Source organism: Mya arenaria, chromosome 14 (assembly GCF_026914265.1).
Source record: "Mya arenaria isolate MELC-2E11 chromosome 14, ASM2691426v1".
NCBI lineage: Eukaryota > Metazoa > Mollusca > Bivalvia > Myida > Myidae > Mya > Mya arenaria.
This window is the reverse complement of record NC_069135.1, coordinates 6,850,370-6,875,026: the sequence shown is the minus strand read 5'-3', so window position 1 is coordinate 6,875,026 and position 24,657 is coordinate 6,850,370. Positions and strand designations below refer to the sequence as shown.

At 35.1% G+C, this 24,657-nt stretch overlaps 1 protein-coding gene across 5 annotated transcripts in view; it reads left to right on the top strand.

The window, feature by feature from the left end:
* LOC128217145 (ras association domain-containing protein 1-like) overlaps positions 1 to 24,529 on the top strand; it is a 47,010-nt gene extending 22,481 nt beyond the window's left edge. For all 5 annotated transcript variants that reach the window (XM_052924070.1, XM_052924072.1, XM_052924071.1 and 2 more), the window contains 6 exons: positions 2,553 to 2,716; positions 5,376 to 5,528; positions 6,319 to 6,551; positions 15,951 to 16,060; positions 18,601 to 18,719; positions 20,022 to 24,529. In XM_052924070.1, the coding sequence (XP_052780030.1) occupies positions 2,553 to 2,716; positions 5,376 to 5,528; positions 6,319 to 6,551; positions 15,951 to 16,060; positions 18,601 to 18,719; positions 20,022 to 20,216 (974 nt within the window). In that variant the 3' untranslated portion in view covers positions 20,217 to 24,529. The remainder of the gene's footprint in view (positions 1 to 2,552; positions 2,717 to 5,375; positions 5,529 to 6,318; positions 6,552 to 15,950; positions 16,061 to 18,600; positions 18,720 to 20,021) is intronic.
* Positions 24,530 to 24,657: the final 128 nt, after the last annotated feature.

The following is a 24,657-nucleotide window of genomic DNA, read 5'->3' as shown; positions in this document are numbered from 1 at the left end:
TTCACTCTTTCACTGGGTTATATTTGCAAAGTGTAAAGATGAACTGCTTCCCTGGTGAACATACTGACAATGCTCAAAATTGCACATAATGTTGCCACTGCTGGGAGTCGAATCCATGGCTTGCCCTTTAAAAGGATGCATTCTACAACTGAAATACATGTACCATGGCTAAAAATAACTGATAAACAATGCTGTTTCTTTGTCAAGCTTAACCTATATATAGATGTGAAAAAATCACTTAGTCTTGATTTATTACAATGATGATGTATTTTATGTTTTGATGGCTGTCAAGCTAGCAGTTTTAGCTTATAAGTGGCAGAAAGATTGAATCTATATATCACACTGAATTCTTATTAAAATAATTCACCTGAAATAAACTTGAATATTGGATCATTCTGACATTTAAAAAAAAAAAAAAAAATCCCTACCTACCGACCCATCTTTTTTTCAGCATGTTACAGGAAACAGATATATTTTTTTTTTAGGCCTAAGTTGAAAATTTTCTCTTAGATGTTTTATGAATACAGACCCTGATTTCTAATTTCCTCTTATATGTTACAGAATGAATCATCTCCGTCTTTCATCAGAACTGTTCACTTCTTTATCAGGCTCTGCTTCCTTATCTTAATTGGCACTAGCCTCTGGTTTTATATCATTGACCTTTTGTGGTTGTCAGCAATGTGGGATTTCAAGTTCTGCATTTTAGTACCTAAAGACTTCAGTTTACTGAGAGGGAACAAAACTGGAGACCATTCTGTCTACCTTCATAAATGATTCAATCTGCTATTGGATTATTTTTTAAAAGCCTTCAAGTAATTAGGTTTGCCAAAGATCATGTGAGCATTTCATGTTCATATGAAACTGTTTCTAAATTTAGATACTTTATGAGACAGGGCCCAGGCCTGGAGGACATTTCATTAACAAAAATATAGGGAAATATTTTCAAGTACTGCACATGGGGCAGCAATGTTGAAAATCTCTTCTAGGTTTGAAATTGTTCTTAATATTTTTCATGAAACAACCACCTCAGGTCCCTAAATGTGTGTGTCAAGAAAACTGTTTTTTCCAAAAAGGCATCTCACAAAACTTTGCTGCAGAGGTACAATGAATTCAATTCAGTCTTACCAATACACGGCTGATTCATATAGTTTATACATGAATGAATCAGAATAGGAAGTTAAACATTATGAACCTACAAACAGGGGAAATATTATAATTATGATATGAGCCATGACAGGTGGGCTGGTGATAGCCATCTTTCCAGGTCTTTGTGTCTTCTGATGGCTCCACTTGACTGGTTGCTGGGGAAGGCAGGTGTCCGACTGGTTTATCACTTTCTGATTTTCAATGAGTTCATTGATTTTATTTAAGGTCAATATGTTAAAAAAAAATGCTTAGATTTTTAGGAAACCATAAAGGGAAAAGTATCTTAAACATATTTCCATTTTTAACAAAGGTCTTTCTGCCATCAACAAAATGAAGTTTTAAGCATATAACAGGTCCAGAAACAATGGCTGTAAAAGCCATATTTGGTTCTAAGGAACCAAATATAAATTGAGCATTTGCATTACAGTTTTTATTTCAATTTAGGTATATTATATATATATATATATATATATATATATATATATATATATAAATGTATTTCTGAGGAACAAAAGGCTAATATTAATATTCTCATAAAGACAGGAAGTACGTTTGAGCTATCTATCTGTTTGTGAATGAATTCTTTTTTCTGAATGTATTAAAATATTATCTTAAATAAAATCACAGTGCAAATTTGCTTTTATCTTGACAGTTTGAAATAAGGATTCTGTAAATAAATAGAGGTGTATATTTTCTCAAATGTTTGTTTGTTCATGATTCATAAACCACAAAACGCTTATCAGCACATATCAGAATTACCTGCCGTTTATGAAATATGTTATCAAAAACATGCCTACGAGAACATATGGGATGAACGTTGAATTGGCTCTTATAGTGATATTTTGCCACATTAAAAAATTGTAAAGCCATGCATCAAATAAAAGGTTGAAAAATGGAACTCAATTTGTTCAAGAAGCTGCATCTGGCAAAAGTTTCATGATTACAACATGTGACAACATATACATTAGCAACATGCATACAGTTGTTTCCCTTTTTGACAGCTTTTAACTGCTCAGATACGCACAAGGCGCAAAATTTATGCAGATACTGGGGCCATTTTACCAACAAGGTAAACCAAAATGTCATAGTATCACGAATATCAGTGAGTTGAAAGTTTTACACACAAAATCAAATAAACTGATGAAAAAAGCTATTACTTTTGAAATAGATATATATTTAAAAATATTGAATAAAATAAGATGATAAAGAATGATACTTGTGTTAATAAGATGGCCCTAGTATCTTTTGCTCCTTGTGTAAACTATCTGATATAGTTGGCAGCAGCATCACCATTTGCAGTGTGTGTATCCACCTGGCATCTCGACCAAATTCTTGACCATAGCCCGAAACAGTGCACCATCTCTTACAAAGTCGCATATTAAGAATTGAATGAATATTTTTTTCAGACTGCCAGTACACATGTCACCACCAGTGTCTACCTTCCATCCAACTGGAATGCAAGTGTATGTCACATGACCAGGAGGATGAGGGCACAGTGTTGTCAGGGGAGACCACTCTTGCAGACCTTGCAGCCTCAAGTCAGTCAGCTGAGCAGTCCGAACCTGCATCGGTAAGACAAAGATAATGTTATTTGCCTAAATGTCAGAACTTTTTACTTGTGGTAAATAACTGTGCAGATTCCATTTATGATTTTTAAGCTGGTCTGTTCAAAGGATAACCCTAGTGTCGGTGTCAGCATCACATCTTGGTTAAGGTTTTGCATACAGCTCTTAAGTCAATATCTCAGCAGATACATAATTTATTGCATTGAAACTTAAGGTATGTATTAACAACTATCTATCCTACTTAATTAATGATGTAAGATAACACCAATTTGAATATGCAAGTTATGAACCTTAATTATTTGAATTTAAAATTCTGGTTAAGGTTCTGCATGTAAGCACACATAGGTTCACATCTCAGCAACTACTTGATGTATTGCATTGAGACTTTATATAATGGCAGACAACGCGAAAACTTTTTCTCCTTCACAGGACATTGCGACAGGTAAACACTTAAAATTTACCTGTCGCAACAAATATTTACCTGTCGCAATGTTACAAACAGTATTCGGTTACATCAGCCTAAACCTTGATTTTAAGCCTCTTTTTAAATAAGTTTTGTAATTCCCCATTATAACAGGTTTAGATCTTTTTGGTTAGATTTGACCTACAATACTATAATAAATTACAAAAAAAGCTAAACATCATGTAAAAAAATCAATATTCGAATCTTATGTCATAATTTTTTTCTTCCCTTGCCTCCCAAAAAAAACTCATATCTGGTTCGCCTACCCATGGAACTGCTAGATCTTACTCTTTTAATTCATCTTTAAATTAAAGATAAAGTACAGTTATAAAATGTAACGAATTGTACTACAAGTCAAACTCAGGCACAACATTTATGCAAAAACGAAAGTAGATTTCTTGTTATTGGCAATGTTAAACAGAGCGGAAAGAAAGTCAACTCGGTATTTAATCATCATATTTATATTAACACGATTGCCGGGAACCACTTCGCCGGAAATAAATACATACGGAATTTTGTAATTTCCGAACATTTCCGTAAAATAAAAGTATTATAGTACGAGCTGAGATCGGAACCTTGCGCGTTTTATTGGCTTTTACGGAAACATGTCGAAACGGGGTTTACAAATAATGATACACGGATTGACACGCTGAATAATCATGATATAATAGTTAAAAATAACTCTGAACATTTATTTAGAAACTGAAAGTAAATTTTCCGAAAATTAAACGGTGCTGACTGTAATTTTTCACCGGACATTGTGACCGACCAAAACAAAAGTTTCGTCGGTCAAAATGGAAATATACCGGACATGTCCGACTGTCCGACCGACATTCGCATTGTCTGTAATGGTAACCAACCAACCAATTTAAAAAAAAACAACACACAAATTAGATAACTTTATTTTGCACATAAAAATTCTGGTTAAGGTTTTGCATGAAACCACATTGAAGTCAATATCACAGCAAACACAACATTTATTGTATTGAAACTTTAGACAAGTGTTTCCAACTATTCAACCTACTTTATTTATTATTTAGAACTTAAAACCGTCTCCATGGTCTAGTGGTTAAGCGTCCGCCTACGGAGCGGGAGGTCGTGGGTACGATCCCTGGCCGATGCATACCCAGGGATGTGATTTGTCCTTATGGCTCCAGATTTCCCCCCCCCCCCCCCCAAAAAAAAATAAATAAATAAATAAACCAAAAAAAAAAAACCTGAAAATTTTTATTTGGTTGCTTTCAGTTTGTTAAGTTAATATTCCAGTTTGCTTCAAATTTAAAGTCAGGAGAGCCCTCAAAAGAGCTTCTAAAAAAGCCATCATTTTTTCTTCTACAGCAGTGCGCTTTTGACCCAAAGAGCGCCCCATAAACCCATGGCCGAAGAAGTTTCAGCCCTCTGGCTGCCAGGTCAATCACATCCCTGATACCTAAAGATGTTAAAAGTTGGAAAAAGTAGCTCCCTTGCCTGGCGCTTGGCATTTAAAGGGTAGTGCTTGGAAAAAGTAGTTTACTCGGTACTGCTTTAACCCAGGAAAGTTGTCTAAAGAAATACATACATACATAAATAACTCTATCATGCATATAATACAAATAATTGCCCTTTATTATTCAATATGGTAATTCTGGTTCAGGTTTTGCATGTAAGCAAACAAAGGCCGAATAGTTGAGCGTGCTGTCTCTGTGACAGCTCTTGTTTAATCGTTGTATAATGCTGCTACATGCATAGTTCTGCAGGCGATTGTATTAAACTGGATAATTTTTGATTGGTTATCTTTTGGCTAGTTTCACATAAAAGCAATTTGATTGGTCAACAGTAATCATTGGATACTCATTGACCAATCAATTAATAGTTTGGCTAACTAAACAAAAGATTTAACCAGTTTTATACAATTGACTGCTGGTATAATTAATTCTGATTGATAATATGATGATGATAATGAAAATGTCTGCTGATATAAATGGTAAAAGTACAAAATCAGTCCTTCGTTATTGCTGAGAAACATAGACTTGTATTCATAGATTGTGTTAAAAATAGTAAAAAGATTTAAAAAAAATATAGAATGAAGTAAAAGAAGCTTTGAACTCAGACTATGATTTTGTTTGAAACAGATTTTCATAAATATGTCTGCTTTGCAGACAGATGCTGCATCAAAAATGAATGTTTCAAAGTTGATTCATTGTTTTCTCTCCAATTTCCAGGAAAAGGATGAGACAGACTCAGGTTATCGCTCAGGAACGATTCCGGACGAAAAGCTACCCCCAAAACCAAGCGATGCCACGTTAAACCGTGAGGAGTTGAAGAAACGAATTTCAGAGTTCAACAAGCTGGTTCAGGGAGCTAATTTCGCACTGGTATGGCTATGCTTGATATATTTATTTAAAACAGTTGATCCTTAAACCACCAATTATTACATTATTAATCAAGCATGTTGGCAAAATGTTTAACAAAAAAGTGGTCTTATGCAGTGTAGGTAAACTGCTGTGACGAGAGAAAGCCGCTGATGGCTTGACAACCACTTAGTGAAACTTAATATAAACTTGAGTGTTCATTTTTGATTCTTATTTCCATCACGTTTATGGGTTACATTCTACTTTGCAATTAATCATATCTGAAATTGGGCAGTTTACCAAAATAAATCAACAGAAAACAAAAAATATGGATATTTTGGGTCCAGGGGGGTTGCAGTAACATAATATTTGATATGCATGGCCACAATATCATTGAATTGATAATTAGCTTGAAAGAAGTCATATTCTCATAACCTAGTTTCGGCATGATTATTATATTTGTTCTTTGCCATAACTCAGAAACTTACAAGATAACACTGTTTTAGCAATTCAAAACAGAGGACATACACTTATTGTATTACAAGTTTGTCTTTGGTTCATGAAGTAAATGCCAGCATTGACACGATCATTGACATGATTTAATACAATATTCTTAAAAATGTGCTTTAACAGTGGGAGAGGTATAGGTATCCCACTCTCACCCAAGAGGGGTGAGTATTCAAGCTCTACCAGTGGCACTCTGTTGGTCTCTTAAAAGGACAACCAGGAAACAGATTGATATCGGCTAAAATAGCTGTCATCACAGTCAAACTGATATTATTTGATATAAACTTAAAGCACAATGTATTTCCAGTTGGACCCAGACAGGGCATTCAATGATGAAGAAGCGAGCGACTGTCAGACAGAGCCATTCCAAGGTTTCATCAAGGTAGTGCTGAATCTGGTTCGACCAATCAGCATGAGCCTTGGGGCACGCCCCCCGTCCATATATGAGGTTCTTACCCAGGAACACATAGTGGAACACAACACGCAAAACATCTCCTTCTACATGCCGCGGGACACTGTGCGATCCATACATGCACATAGGTAATTAAGGCTCCCATAGATTACAGCAGTTTGTAAATGTTTGGCCGATTTTTCACAGCCAAATTTCTCGAAACTTCTAAAGCATTTCAGGCCCTTATTTCATTTAGACAAATGCCTTGCTCATTCTTAATTTTAAGTAGCAAAAAATGGTTATCTTTAACAATTATCTTTAAAATGACGTCTCAATACTCTTCAGAATGAGAGAAATAAAGAAAATGACCAAACAAAAATAGTCAGCTTAGCTTAATCCTGTTATATAAGATGTTTCGGGAAATTGGGGCCTAAACTTGGCAAAGTTAATAACATTGTCAAATTTCAAAATATTACTGCTCTGAAATTTTAGGGATTCACTTGCGATCTGCTGTATTTCTAACAAGATTTGAGACAACTGTTTCATCTGAACTTGTTGATATTTGAATATGTAAGCAAATCATCATATATTTCACATCTAAATGTTCACAACAATGTCGCTGATCATGATGTTAACTTTAATTCACAATCGGCCAAATATTTGTTTTATTGTCCTATCTATATTCCTAGCTGTACAGTAACGGTCTATTTTTTTGTTTCCTTTACTGTTTGTACAGATATATTGCACAACCTTGCATAAATTGAAATCATATTTCAAAAAACAATTTAAGAACTTCCGCTTTACGTACTCCTTAAAATACTTAAAACTCATACAACTGACAATTTATCGCTAACAAAGCGTGGCAAAATGTTCTTATAGATTTAAAATGCAATAGATATGATTCATGTCTGATATTCAATGGTGTGCACTGTTCCACAATGACAGGAGAATTTACTGCAATACGGGGTTTATTTAGTTTAAAAATGACTGAGTCATGCAATATAAGATGAATATTTAGGTTATAAGTAAACATGCAGCTAACTGACTGATGTTGAATAAATAGCAACATTATTATCAAAGATGTTTGTTAAATATCTAACCTTTGCAGGTGGTCTTAATGTAGGTTAATTGAACGTATTATATCACCAGCAATTGCTAAGTCACCTGTTCTAATATGCAGAAGAGACATTTAAGATATAACCACCGAAATCTGCATTTGCTTTAATGTAGTGACATGGATTTATGAAGCAGATACCGAATAAATGCCTTTGTTGCATGGAAGTACTGTCATTTATGATTAATTTTGGTGCAATTTGTTAAGGGCTTGGCAAACATGTTGATACCAGTAGCCTGACATATTTTGACATTTGTTGAGGAGTTTGATGTTATTTAGTAAGGAAACACTTTCTGATAGTTTTTAGTTACTTGTTTCAAGATTAGGTATTCCAGAGTAAACATTACTAGGTACTTATGGGTGTGCATGTTGATATCTTTCCCTATTAAGCCCAAGGTCATGTATCCTGTTAGGAATGAAACTATTTGTCATCTTAATATTTTTCCCAATGTTTTCTACAGTCATAATTTCACTACCAGGATTATAATAATTTCACTACCAGGATTATAAATGTGCGCTATTTGACTTAAACTTAAATATATCAGACACGTCAACTTAAACTGAAGGTTAATTTGCATAAAGCTACCAAGCCTCATATTAAGTTTCTGTAATGGGTTCTTGATAAGATCAGAAAATGTGTGGTTACAGTGCATTTAATTCCATTCTGTGTAAACTGCAGCAAGGTTATTTTATTAGGAAAATGAATTGCCAAATTGGCTGAAATAAAATGCATCATATTTGATTAAGATTTATTCTGTATTCTAATGCATATGAATGGTCACTTGTGCATGCACACTTTTGGTTTCTTATATTTAGATTTTTACTTTATGTAGAGTAACATTGTATAATAAATATGAGCACAACAAAACAGGCCCTGATAACCCTGGTTTGCAATAAGTTAAAATAACAGATTTTTGATAAATACAGACTTCTGTAGTTGGAATGGAAATGAGATTTGGACCAGGATGTGATGATGATAGATTTCTACTTAAAATGCTAAGAGCTAATATTTCCTCACACTCATGATTTCTGATCAGTCAACAATATCTTGATAACCAATAGGCCAATAACCCCCCCCCCCCCCCCCCCCCCCGCCCCTCCTCCACAGTCAATGGAACTAGTCCAGCAGTGGTAGTTTGTTCCTTAATTTTGTTTTAAAGGGGAGTGACCTCTTACAATATTTGACAATTTATGTATTCAGTACATTTACATTTTAGTGTAGGTGTAGTGACCTCTAATTGATAGTTTGTATAGAGTATGTCTTTCGATGACTGGTATCGAGTTTGTAGCATAAGTTTTTGTACATTTTTCATGCATATCTGGTTACATTTGAACACCTTCAGGCTTGGTATCATTGTTTATGTAATTGAAAAAATCATGTTTTACAGTACAATAGATAGAATGTCATTTGAATAACGAGGGATTGGCGGGGGTAGGCCTGAATCATGTTGAAATAGGAAGCATATGACCTTTTACAGGACAGTCGTGGTTAAAACTCATTTTTCAGTTTTCAATTATTTGTGAAACAAATGAATTTTGTTATAGTCTTTAATTATTGTATTGTAAAATGTCATCATTATGATCGATGGTTTGACTGTGTGATAGAAAAGATTTAAGGAACTTTCTGAATGAACCCTCAAGGAACACACAACCCAAACCACTCTTGGTGGGTTTTCTTTCTTCAGGCCAACAGTAATATACTGGTAGAACTTGTCTGTCTTCTTACGTGAGGTTCTGCACACAGTTCAGTCTTGTCAATGTTAGCAGTATCACAAACCTCTCAGACAAATTGACAGATGGTTAGATTCTGTCCAAATATTTGTGCTGATCTTGTCCAATTTTATCTGAATTGAAAAATGTATGCAGAAAATATTCATAATTTAGAACCTAAGGAAATCATTATGATCGTCCATAAGATATTCAGGTAGGAAATGATTTTATGACAATAGAATGTGTTAATTGAATTCTGAAAACTTGAAACTATGTACAGGAATAGGATGTTTAATGATGTCAGCTTCTGTGAAATCTGTTCACTTTAAAACTTTCATGTGGCAGTCTTTATAAAAGTTATGATTCCTTGTCATACTTAATTTCATTTTTATGTTCGCACTGCTAATAAAATTGTTGTAAACATTATCATAGGTATGACGTAAAACACTTGAGCATCTGCTGCAAAAACCTATGCCCCACCTTCAAAAACCTAGCTTGAAACCTCTATCCAACTATGCAGTTTTTGCAGTTATAAGGACTCACCCCAAGCCTTGGCAACGTGTCATAATCTAGGTTGATTTCTCCTATCAAAATATCATAAGATCAGTGGCATTGCAATCATATGGCTGAGAAAACATGGATCTATCTCAAGTAAAGCCATCAAACATTGAATGTGGTGCAAGAACATTTTCTCCCTAAGTATAAATCAGTACTGATGTACATTTCAAGAGGCAGCCAGAAAATGTCACTACATTGTAAGTATGTACTGGGGATCAAGTCTGAGGCCTTGTGGACAGGAGGCCGTGACCTGTACTTGTTGACTGGCACCATGATATTTTTTTCCTTAATGATAAAACAGGCAATCCATTATCTGCTATATAAAACCAAAGCATATCAAAAAACTGAATTGTTTGATTTTTTTCCATTTTACAGGAAATTAGTTTAATCTTAGCCCTATTTATGTTAGATTTTGGCAATGTGCTTCTTTTCTCTGGCTTATGCTGGTAATTAGATAAGAAATATTCACAATATTATGTGAAAAAAAACGTGGATCAGGGGGGAGAATAAATTGGTTCTTCATGAATAGAACACCTTGCATCCTGGCTGGGCATCATGCCTATCAATCCTGACTATCTTAAGAGGTTGCAAAAATACACCATGAAAATAGTGTTAACTCTTTTGTGTACAGGCTGTCCGTGATAAATTGTGTTGTCGTCTGCCAAAAGATATGGGTGAAATGTTGGATATCAGTTAATCCAAATTACATTTAAATAATGAAATTCAAGGGCTTTCACTGCAATGAATTTATTAAGAAGTTAAAACGTCAGTATATGTATTATGATTTAGAAATTATAATTGTATCTACAACTCTGTTTTTGCCCCCCCCCCCCCCCCCCCCCCCCCTCCCCAAAAAAAAAATAAAAAAATTAAATAATAGATTTGCCCTTGTCCATCCCTGCGTCTGTGATTCCATGAGTGCGTCCATGAGTTTGTAAGTAAATCTTATACAGCTTGTGTTTCTCAAAACTACAAAACTAAATTACCTCGAGTCGTGCAACCTAAGGGGAATGGTAATGGAGTTGTGAAGTTGTGCATCGTGGGTTTTCTTTGCAGCTGCTTCTTCTAAAACCAGAGTAATGGCCATTTCTGGACTTGTGTGGTTCAAAACCCCAAAACTATATGACCAAGAGTTGTGAAGGTCGTTGGGGTGATGAAGTGGTACCATCGGGGTTTTGCCTTCTAATGCACTTAGTAAAACCTAAGTAATGGCCCTTGAATTAACAAAATTTGGCATTTCTGGACTTTTGTGTCAATCAGAACTCAAAAACTATTTTACGTTGAGTCATGAACCTTTGAGGAATGTTTAGATGATGAAGTTGTGCATCTCGGGTTTTGTTTGCCACTGCACATAGTAATATCAAGACTCTGGAATAAGCAAAAATTGTTACTTGTTGAACTTGTGTAGCTCAAAACTTCAAACACTCTTGAGATCTTTCAGGAAGGTATTCGATCTTATTGTGTTGTATAATTTTGTTGCACATTTATGGAGAATGAACACAATAATGGCCCTTGCTTTTATGACAAATGCTTATTGGGTAACCTGTGTAATACATGGCATAAGGACACATTTCTATTTTAACATTGACTTTGTCAAAATACTTTGTAGCATCACACAAAGGGACTACTTCACTTTTAGCCCATTTTTCGAAGCTTTTGTGTCATAATCATGCTAAATCTTTAACATTTGGCCATACCTCAAAAGACTGCTACATATATTAACATGAAAGTTGGAGCCCTTATTCACTATGACATTACACAATGATAGCTAGTTCAATAACCCTGTTTAAATATAATTTTATGTTATGTCTCTTAGTTTTTTGCATAAGAAAAACAGTCGAGCATTGGCAACTACCTGTTGGGCTGTTGTTAAATTGTGTCCTATTTATTAGAAGAGATATCAGATGAGTGATATTTTGGACAAAAACTAGAAATATTGAGCCTCACCCAGTTTCACATGAAAGAGCGGAAGCAGATTGGAGGTTTATCAGGATACCAATCCAATGTAAGATGTCTTTTAACTTGAAGAAGATGTAGATATGGCACAGAGATAGAGGGGAAAGAGATGTACTGAGCCAGCAAGTGGCTTATCATGCCTGATTCTCCGGTACAGAACACCTTGTGGTTCAGGTCATTGCATACTGTGACTGTAACCACTAACCAGTTTCAGGCCATGCTGAGGGAAATATTGAGTTAGTTTTTGTTCCATTGTGCACTGAAAATGCTTTGACTTTTGTCTCAAAATGAAAGTAGTTGGCTATTTAATTTTAATGTCCTTTGCCATTAATACTGTAGATAGCTCAGTTTAATATTTGAAATGTTTCAAGAATTGGTCATATTGTGAATTTCTAACCAAGTGAAATAATGTGCTAGTCTTTAATAAAAATAGTTTCTGACAAATGGCTAAAATAGAATATGCAAAATGAAGTGCGAAATTAAAAAAATCTTCAGTATTTTTTGGTCAGCTTGTTGTTGAATGCTTTGATTGTGTAGGATGTGAGCATGTTGATTGCTTTCCAAAAAGCCTTTGATTTCCTGAAATGTGCCTGAAACTAAAGTCAAAGTAAACATAGCAAACAAAATAGATAGCAAGTGTCAGGTTATTGCATTACAATTCCAGCTAAGTAACTCATTATGAGCGATCCAGTGTCATAACTCTGGGGAAATTTTGGTGGAAAATGTAAGCATGGAGTCATAATCTTGCCAATCTTTCCTTGCGAAAATGCTTTCACACATAGGTGTTTTATTTACTGTATAAATATAGAAGAGCTACTTCAGTCTAGAACCCATGTTCTCAGAATGTCAAGGCAACCAAGGATGATTCAAGCTTCTGAACATTTTTTGTCAGATTTATTCCAGTGCTGATGGAGCAATTAGACCATATTTATGAGGGACATTCCCCCCCCCCCCCCCCCCCCTCATACCTGGTGATATCTGGATTATCACCTTGTTATGTTTTACAACTTTTGTTCATAAAAGAATCTTATCAACGGTGATAGTTGCTTGCCAACTGATTCAGCTATATATTTATTTATTTTGGAAATAAAAACATTATTTTGACGCGTAACATTCCGCCCATTTATCACCTTCATTTGTAAAAACCTTTGCAGTACAAACAGAAGAAAGTTATCATTTGTCATTTGTCTTCTTCTTATTTAAAGCAATGGATAAAATATGTTGATGCAGATACCTACCTTACGTTTGTTAAATATTTCAGGTAATATTAATTTTTTCAAGTTATTATCCCCCGCCTATGAAATAATATGAATGAATATAATTTCATGAAACTTAAAATAAATATGAACCACTATACTGGAATGATGCCCGTCTAAAATACAATTTGATTGGTCGATTGTCCTTGGAGTTATTGCCCTTGATTTTTTGAAAAATGCACATTCACAGCCATTTCTCAGTCACTAGCTGGCGGAATTTCATGAAACTTAAAATAAATATGAATTACTATACTGGGATGATGCCTGTTCATTTTTTTTTGGATTGGTCAATTGTACTTGGAGTTATTGCCCTTGATTTTTTTGAAAAACTCTCATTTACAGCCATTTCTCAGTAACTAGTTGGTAGAAATTCTTGAAAAACACCTGTTTCCCGCGCTTTTTAGACCATGCGCTACGAAAAAAGGTTATTTTTCTGTTAACTCATTAAAAACTTATAAGAATATTTTTTTAATTAACCGAGATTTAATAAAACAACTTAAAATAAATGAACAAAATATATCTTAGCATTGTTGTTAGCTCCACTGGCCGAAGGCCATGGAGCTTATGTCGTCACAGATTGTCCGTCGTGAGTGCGTGCGTGCGTGCGTGCGTAAACTTTTACTTTAAACGACATCTCCGCGGATTTTGACAAAACTTCACAGGAATGTTCCTTTGGTGGTCCTTTACCAAAATTGCTCAAATGGTTCCGGTCCATTGCACAATATGGCCGCCAGAGCTAAAAATAGCAAAATCTTTAAACGACATCTCCTCTGAAACGGTTCGGCAGATTTTGATGAAACTTGACAGTAATGTTCCTTGGGTGGTCCTTTATTAAAATTGCTCAAATGGTTCTGGTCCATTGCACAATATGGCCGCCACAGCTAAAAATAGCAAAATCTTTAAACGACATCTCCTCTGAAACGGATAGGCAGATTTTGATGAAACTTGACAGAATTGTTCCTTGGGTGGTCCTTAACCAAAATTGCTCAAATGATTCCGGTCCGCTGCACAACATGGCTGCCAGGGCAAAAAAATAGAAAAACCTTTAAAGAACATCTTCTCAGAAACCGATGATCAGATTTTGATGAAACTTAACAGAAATGTTCCTTGGATGGTCCTTTATCAAATTTGCTTCAATGGTTTCGGTCCACTGCACAAGATGGCCCCCAGAGGTAAAAATAGAAAAACCTTTAAACGACTTCTCCTCAGAAACCGATGATCGTATTGCAATGAAACTTGACAGAAATGTTACTTGGGTAGTCCTTAACCAAAATAGCCCAAACAGTGTCCACTGCACACCATGGCTGCCAGAGCTAAAAAATAAAAAAAACTTTATACGACTTGTTGTCGAAACCGATGACCTTTTTTGATAAAACTTGACAGAAATGTTTGTTTGGTGCTCCTTTACTCAAATTGCCCAAATCATTTCGGTCCACTGCACAACATGGCAGCCAGAGCTATTAAAGTAAAAAAAGTTTTTAAATAACTTCTCCTCAAAAATTGATGATTGTATTTCTATGAAACTTGACGAAAATGTTCGTTAGGTGGTCTTTGCTTGAACCTTTTGGCCAGTGGAGCACAGGCACTGATGTGCCTCTTGTTTTTCAATACCATCGCACTTAGCGAAAATGCAGAAGGTATCCGTTAACTTGCATATTGGGCGGAGTTAATATTACGTCATTGAGTTTGAGTGCTGCTAATTGACACGGTTACCGATCAGATTCGAGATCGATAATCACTTGTCACTTCGGGTGTTAATTGCTCTTGCGGGTTAAACAAACATTCAGATCATGCATTGAGGCTCCTTTCAGATGATACCGACTCTCACACCGAAATATCCCGGGTCAAAACTGACGCATACTACAAATGTCAAACCGGAAACGTTTGTAACGACATGACTAAATTATCGTTGTAATACCACAGGCCATAGATCGCTAAAATCTGACCTTTCGAATTTTTGGGCATAAAAAATATGCGGTCGGCGGTAAAAAAATACGGTCGGTCGGGTTACAGGAAACAGACATTATTTTTTTTTAGGCCTAAGTGAACAGTTTCTCCTTGAGTAGCGAGCCTACAGTCCGAGGCAATCAGTCCAAGATTAATCCCTTGTTACACCTGCTCTAATGAATTACTTAATTAATCTTCTGTTATTGCTTGTTTCATTTATGGTTTAAGTAGTTTCAGCTAGTTAGCTTGTCATTGTTTTAAATGAAAAAATAATGTACCCTACAGTATTGTCATAGGATTGATGTTGTTAAGGCTGTGGTGGAGTCATTAAAAAACACGAACCCCATGCCATACCTTCAAAGTTATTGAAGATATTAAGATGAATTGGTGCCAGGGATTGAAAATCAGTCCAAAATCACAATGGATCATCAGAAGTTATCGGACAACCCATTGATTAAGCAGTCAAAATTAAAAATTCACAAAAATGCTTGCTTAAAAGAGAGTTGTATAAACTAATTGTAATCTGCATTTATGTGTAAAACAGCTGTACTAAGCAATAAACAAACATGAATTGATAGTTAAAAGTCTAACATTGTGTCATATTTACTTTGAAAATAACTTTACAGTTGTTAGTTCTGACTTTGATGAAACCACCAGATAAAATACTATCAATTAATATTTATTAACTAGTACCAATGTTCTTCTGTACACTTCTATTTTTAAAACACACAGCCTCATGGCAATAATCAATAATCAGTGACACCAAACTATCAATTTTCGACAAAACTGTTTATCCCTATTTGGTTTCCATATTGATGAAACACATGAAATAAACACATAAGATAAACCCATGAGAAAGTTTCTTCACTGTGGTCACTATATAGGTTGAGCAATGAGCCTTGGGTGACAGAGAATAACAGACCAGCTTTGGGATGCACTTGTGGAGCTCTTGTTTAATGAGCTATTAAAATTCACCCACATTAATGGTATTCCTCGTTTCCCTTCAGTACCCAGTCGACGAAGGAGGTGATCAGTTTGCTGTTGAAGAAGTTCCACATCCTCGACCATCCCAGGAAGTTTGCACTCTACGAGCAGGAACTCAAAAACAACAAAATAGGTAAGGAGGAATGTGGAAAATATATTCCTAATTTTCATGCCTTCATGCAGTATGAACACTGGGTCCCAAATTTCTTGAAAATGCTAGCCATTGACCAACAGAACACTTGGCCAAGGTGGTGCTTGTCCAATCGCATCACACTTGGCCAATGTCCTGCTTGCACAATCATATTACTCTTTGCCAATGTTGTGCTTATCCAATCACATCAAACAACAAACTCGGCCAATATTTTGCTCGCCCATTCACATCACACTTGGCCAATGTCACGCTTGTCCAATCACATCACTCCTGGCCAATGTTCATTTTGTCGAATGACATCACACTTGACCAATGTCGCGCTTGACCATTCACATCACACTTGGCCAATGCGCGCTTGTCCATTCACATCACACTTGGCCAATGTTTCTCTTGTCCAATCACATCACACTTGCCAATGTCCCGCTTGTCCAATCACATCACACTCGGCCAATGTCGCACATCATACTTGACCAGTATTGCGCTTGTACAATCAAATCACAAGTGGCCAGTGTTGCGCTTGTCCAATCACATCACACTTGGCCAATGGCGCGCTTGTACAATCACATCACACTTGGCCAATGTCGCACTTGTCCAATCACATCATACTTGACCAGTGTCGCGCTTGTCCAATCATACTTGACCAGTATTGCGCTTGTACAATCACATCACACTTGGCCAATGTAGCGCTTGTACAATCACATCACACTTGGCCAATGGCGCGCTTGTACAATCACATCACACTTGGCTAATGTAGCGCTTGTACAATCACATCACACTTGGCTAATGTAGCGCTTGTACAATCACATCACACTTGGCCAATGGCGCGCTTGTACAATCACATCACACTTGGCTAATGTAGCGCTTGTACAATCACATCACACTTGGCCAATGGCGCGCTTGTCCAATCACATCACACTTGGCCAATGGCGCGCTTGTACAATCACATCACACTTGGCTAATGTAGCGCTTGTACAATCACATCACACTTGGCTAATGTAGCGCTTGTACAATCACATCACACTTGGCCAATGTAGCGCTTGTACAATCATATCACACTTGGCCAATGGCGCACTTGTCCAATCACATCACACTTGGCCAATGTAGCGCTTGTACAATCACATCACACTTGGCCAATGGCGCGCTTGTACAATCACATCACACTTGGCTAATGTAGCGCTTGTACAATCACATCACACTTGGCCAATGTCGGTCTTGTCCAATCACATCACACTTGGCCAATGTACCGCTTGTCCAATCACATCATACTTGGCCAGTATCGCCCTTGTACAATCACATCACACTTGGCCAATGTCGCGCTTGTCCAATCACATCATACTTGGCCAATGTCCCGCTTGTACAATCACATCATACTAGGGCAGTGTAAATCTATGAATTTGAATGTTATGCACAATTTCTTCAGTATGTCATTGTATGTATGTATTTCTTTAGACCTTGCGGTCAAGGATAACCTGTGAAAGTGCAAGCACTTATTTCCAACGGGGTCAGGCAAGGGAGCTACTTGTACCAATTTTTAACGTATTTTGGTATGACGCGGCCAGGGATCGAACCCACGACCTCCCGCTCCGTAGGCGGACGCGTAACCACTAGGCCACAGAGACGTTGATGGATCGTTACGTTTTGGTTTTCTTGAATTATTGTAATACTGAAATTCAATGAGATTTAAATGAGATATTGTGAATGCATTAAGTGTGTTTCAGTGTAGAATTGCTTGGCCTATTATCAACGCTAGGGATGGATAAGGAAATTATAGAAATAGGACAGATACCATATCAATTATAGGAAAAAATCAGAAAGGCAATTTCGATCAATCATCAATTTCCTAATCGAAACTGATTAATCTTGAAAGGGAAATATTTGTTTAACAAAAGTTGTCTATACGCAAATGTATTTAAAAGGGAAATTCCAAATTGTTCGGCACACTATGATCAGCCTTATTGTTGTAAATGACTTGAATGTCTTGGACAGAAAGCTAATTATAATTATTATGAAATTCACTTTTTAACATCCATCTTCAATGTTAAAAAAATGTAAGTTATTGTAAGCAGAAAATCTTAATTCATTCTAGCAGACTTCAGATACAAACAATTGATTTTCAACAACATTCAATCATTGTTTTATCCCTAGGTGAAGCAATAAAATGTAATGTCTTGGTAATGGAATATCCTGGGCATCTTTGTGCTTCACGTTGTTACGAGTAATCAGGGTTAGAGTGGTCTAGTGCAATAATGGTGTCCGCCTCTCACCCAAAAGGTTGTGGGCTCAATTCCCACCAGGGGTGCATTCTCACAGCCTCTCAAAATGGATGTCAGTACTTGTTTCAACCAAGTAAACAGACTCGAGAGTGACTGTTTATGCTATCAGCTTTCATCACAATGGAGCTCAAAGAAATAAGTATAAGTTTTTAAGTAAGGGATTCCACCTTCATCATATTTATAACTTATTGGTATTGTACATTTAAACTGCTAAACAGTTTAAATTGTGAAAAAATGTATATTTTCCAGCGCGTATCCGGCGAGTCAAGGATATCGAGTCCCCTCTTGCAATCTGTCTCAGCTGGGAGTTTGAAAACATCCACAATCACAGACTGGTTCTGCAAGAAAATGAGACCGGAGAAATAGATGTAAGGGAAATAAGTATAAATCACTCTAATTGTTGTTCACTATCATTTCTTTATCAATTTAATTATTTTTCAATGGTTGTGAAACAAATTATTACAACGTTATATAAATCATAACATTAAAATTATGTTGGCATGACGATATGCATGAGTGTGGTCTTGTGTTATGGGTTTGGAAAAAGAGAACCCGTTGAAAACCCAACTTGGTTACCACCTACCAATCAAAAAAATGGCCAAACCAAAACTCCAACCCTGGATGTCTTGGTGTGAAGTGAGTGCTCCAATCACGTGCTAACATGACAACCATTGCTTCAATATATATTCATATGATGACTTAAAACTGTACACCTGTTCAAGCACTTAGTTTTGGAGAAATGTTTCAAACAGTTTGATTTACAAGTCCAGAAAAGCTGAACTTAAATAGAATGTAGAAAAAGAAAAACAGGCATTGAAGGTGTTAAGAGACTTCACAGAACTTAAGTTTGTGGCTTATCTAATTCTATAATAGGCTTTTACACTAATTGGCAAATGCTGGTTTATCACCAAATAATTGACAGAGAAAGTACTTTAGAGTGGTCTGGTTTTCTTAACAGTTGTATGTAGATAAACTACTTTTTCTCTTTGATGTTGCCCAGTTTTTGTGATTTTTAAGGCATGCTTGGTATCTGTTAATTACCTTTAATTGTTAAATCTAGTGGAAAGTTTGTATCTTTATCAAAACCCAGGGCACCTTGTAAGGAGATTGTAGCTTACTGTTTGAATACTTATCTGATCCTGTACAATCCAACGCATAGGGTACAGAATGTAGAAAATTCACCACTGTATGCTTATCAAATTTTTATCTCCTTGAGCCAATTTCTGACCACTGTGACAACAAAAGTGCATGTTTGTTGTTGGGAAATTTCTGATAATTTGTTTGGTAAAAAATTTGTGTATTGTTGTACCATCCTGTACCATCATTTTTACTTTAATTCACTGAAATATTAATATTTTACTGAAAGAGGAGAAAAGATTTATGTGGTTGAATATAATGCTGCTGCAGTAAAATTACTTTAGTGATTAACGATCTAATGTTTTGTACTGTAAAAAAAACATAAAATATGCAGTAATGTAAAATGTGAATTTTACACAGTTAACTAAAATGTTAATAAAAAACAGTTTAAAGATGACAACATGACTACATTAGTAAAGCAGATGTATTTTCAGTTACTGTACAAAACAGGGGAGAATTTAGTGTCAAAATGAGTCTCTGGTTTGAAGAGAATTTCTTTTCAAAATCACAAATGTGTTTATTCAATTTTTCAGTGGGAAGCGTTCTGTGTACCAGAGTTAAACAATTTCCTGCGCGTGTTAGACCGGGAACAGGACGAGTATATGGCCCAGCTGCGCTACAAGTACAAGGTCATGAAACGCCTCATACTGCAGAGAATGAAGGAACTTCGGCTGGAAACGGAGCGCCAGAAAAGAGCGTCTGTGGTCGGGGATGAGTCAACATCGTGAAGCGTGTTGAGGTTGAGAAGAGGAAGATGAAGGACTGTTGATTGTAGACATGTGGGGGTAAAAATGAAAAATGACATTCACATGATTGTCAATAGATCCTGAATATATTCATCAGGTCTGGTGTATACTAAATTGGGCTTGTTGTTCGTATGTGGCTAGTTGTCTGTGAATTTGACAAAATAGGTCAGTTGCAGTCAAATGTAATTGGCCATTAAAAATGGACTTATACTCAGGCAATGGTGGCTATATAACTGGACATAATGTATATAAATGCCCCAACCACCTCTCAAATGAGGAAGTATCCAAATGTGTGATATTGGAAGTGATATTGTACTGTTGTTATAGAATGGATCTACAATTTGGTTCCTGGGTGACCAATAGTGCTCATACAATGAAGCTGGGCTCAAAATCAGAGACAAAAAATCAATGAAGATTATTATGACTAATGAGGGTCATACATAGATATTATTGTATAAAAAAACTTAAAATCTTAAAAACTTCACAAGGGGGAAAAAATATGTACATAATTTTTTTAATTGATCAATGTGCTAAAATAGTTTGGTTTTAAAATGTGTGTATATACATGGAGGTGTTTTAAGTAAAGGGTGATCTCGAATATATAATGGTATGTTTAACATTAGTTAAGTATATAACCAAAGATTGGTAGATAATAGTATAATCAAATGAATCTACAAATTTAATTCTGTCTCAGTAACAGTAACCTGTACAAAATAATGATTATTAGAAGTCCAGTTCTCACTATGACTTTCTTCAATGAACTATTTGAACTATTGGAATTCCTCTATGGGACTAAATTTTGCTGACAGCGTCACCTTTTCATGTGCTTTCAAGTTTCAAAAGTAACGATCTATAATCAGTATTTATATAACAACATGGATTCATTCATAACGTCGTTGCTTCAAACTTCATGTAGCACTGTCATGGAATTTAAGTCTGCTTTCTAGGCTAGGTAGCTGCTTAATTAAAACTTCTTAGTCATTTATTGCTGTCACTTTTCCGTCTTTTGTTTTAAACATCATTCAGTTTTTTACAATTTAGAAATGGAATCATATAAACTGTTAAGATACTAGTAAGTAATATATTTATGTACATACATGTAAAATATAGATCTATACGGAAAAAGTATAGCATGCTATTTATATCTGTACAATGTATTCAACTCTTCTACGATGGTGTTCATTTTATTATAACGAACGTCAAACAAAGTCAAGCATAATTTATTACTGATCTCTAGTCAATCTTAACTATGTTTGTCTTAACTATGTTGACTTAGAATTGATCTTATCTTGCCAATTGAAACATATACATGTACAATGTAGTCTTTAGAAAATGTGCCCTGGGTAATTATACATTTTTTTTTAAGGTAAGTTAACCTATTAAAGTCAAGAATTGAATAATCTTTTAAAATGCAACATTTGGTTAGCTCTTCTATTAGGATGGGTACCGTATTATATCATGCATAGGACGCACTTTTTTACCCCCAATTCTCGTCTTAAAAAGTGCCTGCGTCCTTTCTATGCTATTAGAATTGCATCTGTTTTTTCCAAGTCCATTTCGGGTCGAAAATATTGGGTCGAAAATATTGGACCGGGGAAGAACGCGGTAATAGTAAGTATCTGTACTGCGTCACCGAAGAGAACAACTGACATAGGTAAAATCACGCAAGTTAACACACGCAGAAATATATTGAATGTTTACTTTAAAATGATTTATTGAGAAATAAATTGAAAAAAAAATACGAGTGTTTACTTTTTTATAAAAGGGACGCTACTCACAAAAACTCGATGTGAGTCAGCATTTTAACTGGATTGAGTTATAACGGCAACGGAAAATCGGGAAAGGAGGTTAATATCAATTAATCGTTGTTCATGATTTTAATGTTTCGATATTATACAAAACATTTTGTTGCATGTTACTGTTTTAAAAAAATAATAAAGGAATGTGCATAACGCAAAGTAGCATAATTGTCAATATCAAATCTTTTCAAATGTGCGAAGGTGTGAAAAACACCCGCTGTCTGTCATAAGAAAAATGGTTGTTTGTTCGCACTTTACCTGACGTGCCTTCCGCTGGCAAGACTAATTACCGACACGCATTAATTATGCCTACATGCTTTAATCCGCGCAGCGACAAGCCTTATCAAAACAATCCTCAGTTCTGACAATACAGTTTTGTTGCGATTGCAACGGGTGCAACGGTTGACTGTCATTCAGAAGGCATGTCGGGACTATTGCAACGGTTGCAACGGTTGACTCTCAGTTGGGACTATTACGGCATTTGTATAAGTCTTATAATATGCGTGAATGTTCTCAAAATGTCAAGACATATATCTTTGTTATGTACGCTAAATTACCAAAATACGACGATAATTATCGAAATACACAAGAAAGTTATCGAAATATGCCTAATATACAATTTTTTGTTTGTTTTTTACTTCAATATATGTTATAAATACTTTACCAACCTCAATTTTTCGGCTCCGATTTTAACATTTTTCCGCTGCGTCCTATCTTATATATTAAGGGGTTTTACCCGTTTTCTCAACTATTTTTTTGCCTGCGTCCTATCTATGCTAGCGTCCTATACATGATATAATACGGTATATTGACTTTGACATAATTCAGTGTGTATAGCAGTGTTTGGTTCAACACTTTACATGAAAGGTTTCATAAAGCATAATAGGAAATGAAAATCTCAAATGTTTGTAGTTATGATAGTAGTGTGTAGATATTTATTCTTCAGTATTACCATACTCATACACTTGGTGTAAAAAATTAAACAATATGCCATTAATATTGTCAAGTTGTACATGTATGTGCAACAATTCAAGTCTGCAAGTCCAAAACAGAAATAAATCAATTTTGTAAACAAAGTTTTCATGCAAATGTTAAATATATTTGTATTGTTCATTATCAATCAATAAATGAAGATGTGTATTATGTAGATTTTTATCAGACTTGACATGTTTGGTATTAAATATGAAAAATATATATACATAGATATGTCCATAAAATATGTACATTCTTTAGCTGTTTATGATTCTGGAAATACATAAAAAAATCCATAATTCAAATTTTGTAATATCTTCATCTTATAGATGACACACATGCACCCCAATCAGGATCATTTTATCCAAGTTTAAGACCATTACAGTATGGTATATTTCGACCCAATGACAAATTTGGCAAGGTCCAATTCGGCCTTAGTACTCCAAATGTTTAAATTTGTTTTTAAATAAGAAGAACGATACATCATATTTTTGTTTTCAATAGTATTTACTGCCACAAAATTGGATTTATATTAATAAAACACCACGCATATGGGATAAATGAGTAAATATTTCATTTATTCAAGAAAATATATGTACCAAAAGATGGAGAAATGTCTGAACTTAATAAGTACTTTTTAGCAATATGAACTGAAATTCCATGCTAAATTTACACAATTTATTCAACAAAACTTATCCATAACACAAAATTAGGCGGGGTTGGACCAGATCAAAATGGTAACTGCACCGAATCAACCATATACCCCTGCACTCAATCATATTTATCACATTAGCAGAACAGCATGTAGAGCTTCTTAGGGCAACTGTAGTCAGGTCAAATAGGGGTCCAATTTTTACGGCATTGTCATTATTTATCATTTCCCACTTGTTGATTCACTGGAGTTTAGTTTGTTGGGTTGTTATTAAACCATGTGCCTTTAAATGAGATTTCAGGTTTTCCATTGTGTTGGTAGTTTTAGTTGAAATTGAGATGAAACAGTCATATGCATTAATTTTTTAAAATGATTATAAATTGTAATGTTATAATTTTTGGTATTTAAGTTTTCTTAAATTGAAAAAAAATGCATTTGAGCACTATTTCAGCTGGACTGTTTTTATATTATTATTATGAATCTTCTATGATAAAAATCATGATTGAATATCATTTTTAATGGATATCTGAAGTATTCCAAAATTCATAAGCATACATGTTTTAACATACTGTAATTATAATGTCATAAACCATAATAGGCATATAAGATAAAAAAATAATGTCATCGCACAATCATAACTATTTCAGAATGTTCTCAGTTGCACATTGAAATGTAAATTTCATGGAGTTTTATTGATTTGTCATTTATGTCCATTTACATACACTAGAGGCATGTTGACTTATAGACTTACATGTTGAAATTTGACATTGTATCATACTCATCTCTTATATCATGAATTGTTAGCTGTTAATGATTCAAAACTTAAAAAGATAAAATAGAAAAATAAAATAAAAAATATGTATATTACTGTATACCTGTGTTCTTGTTATTTTTATGCCTCCAAAGGGAGGCAAATTGTAATGGGACTGTCCGTTGGTTCGTCCTCTTGTTTATCTTTCAAATCTGAATGCTGGTTTGATGGCTGATGAAAGTTCAAGAA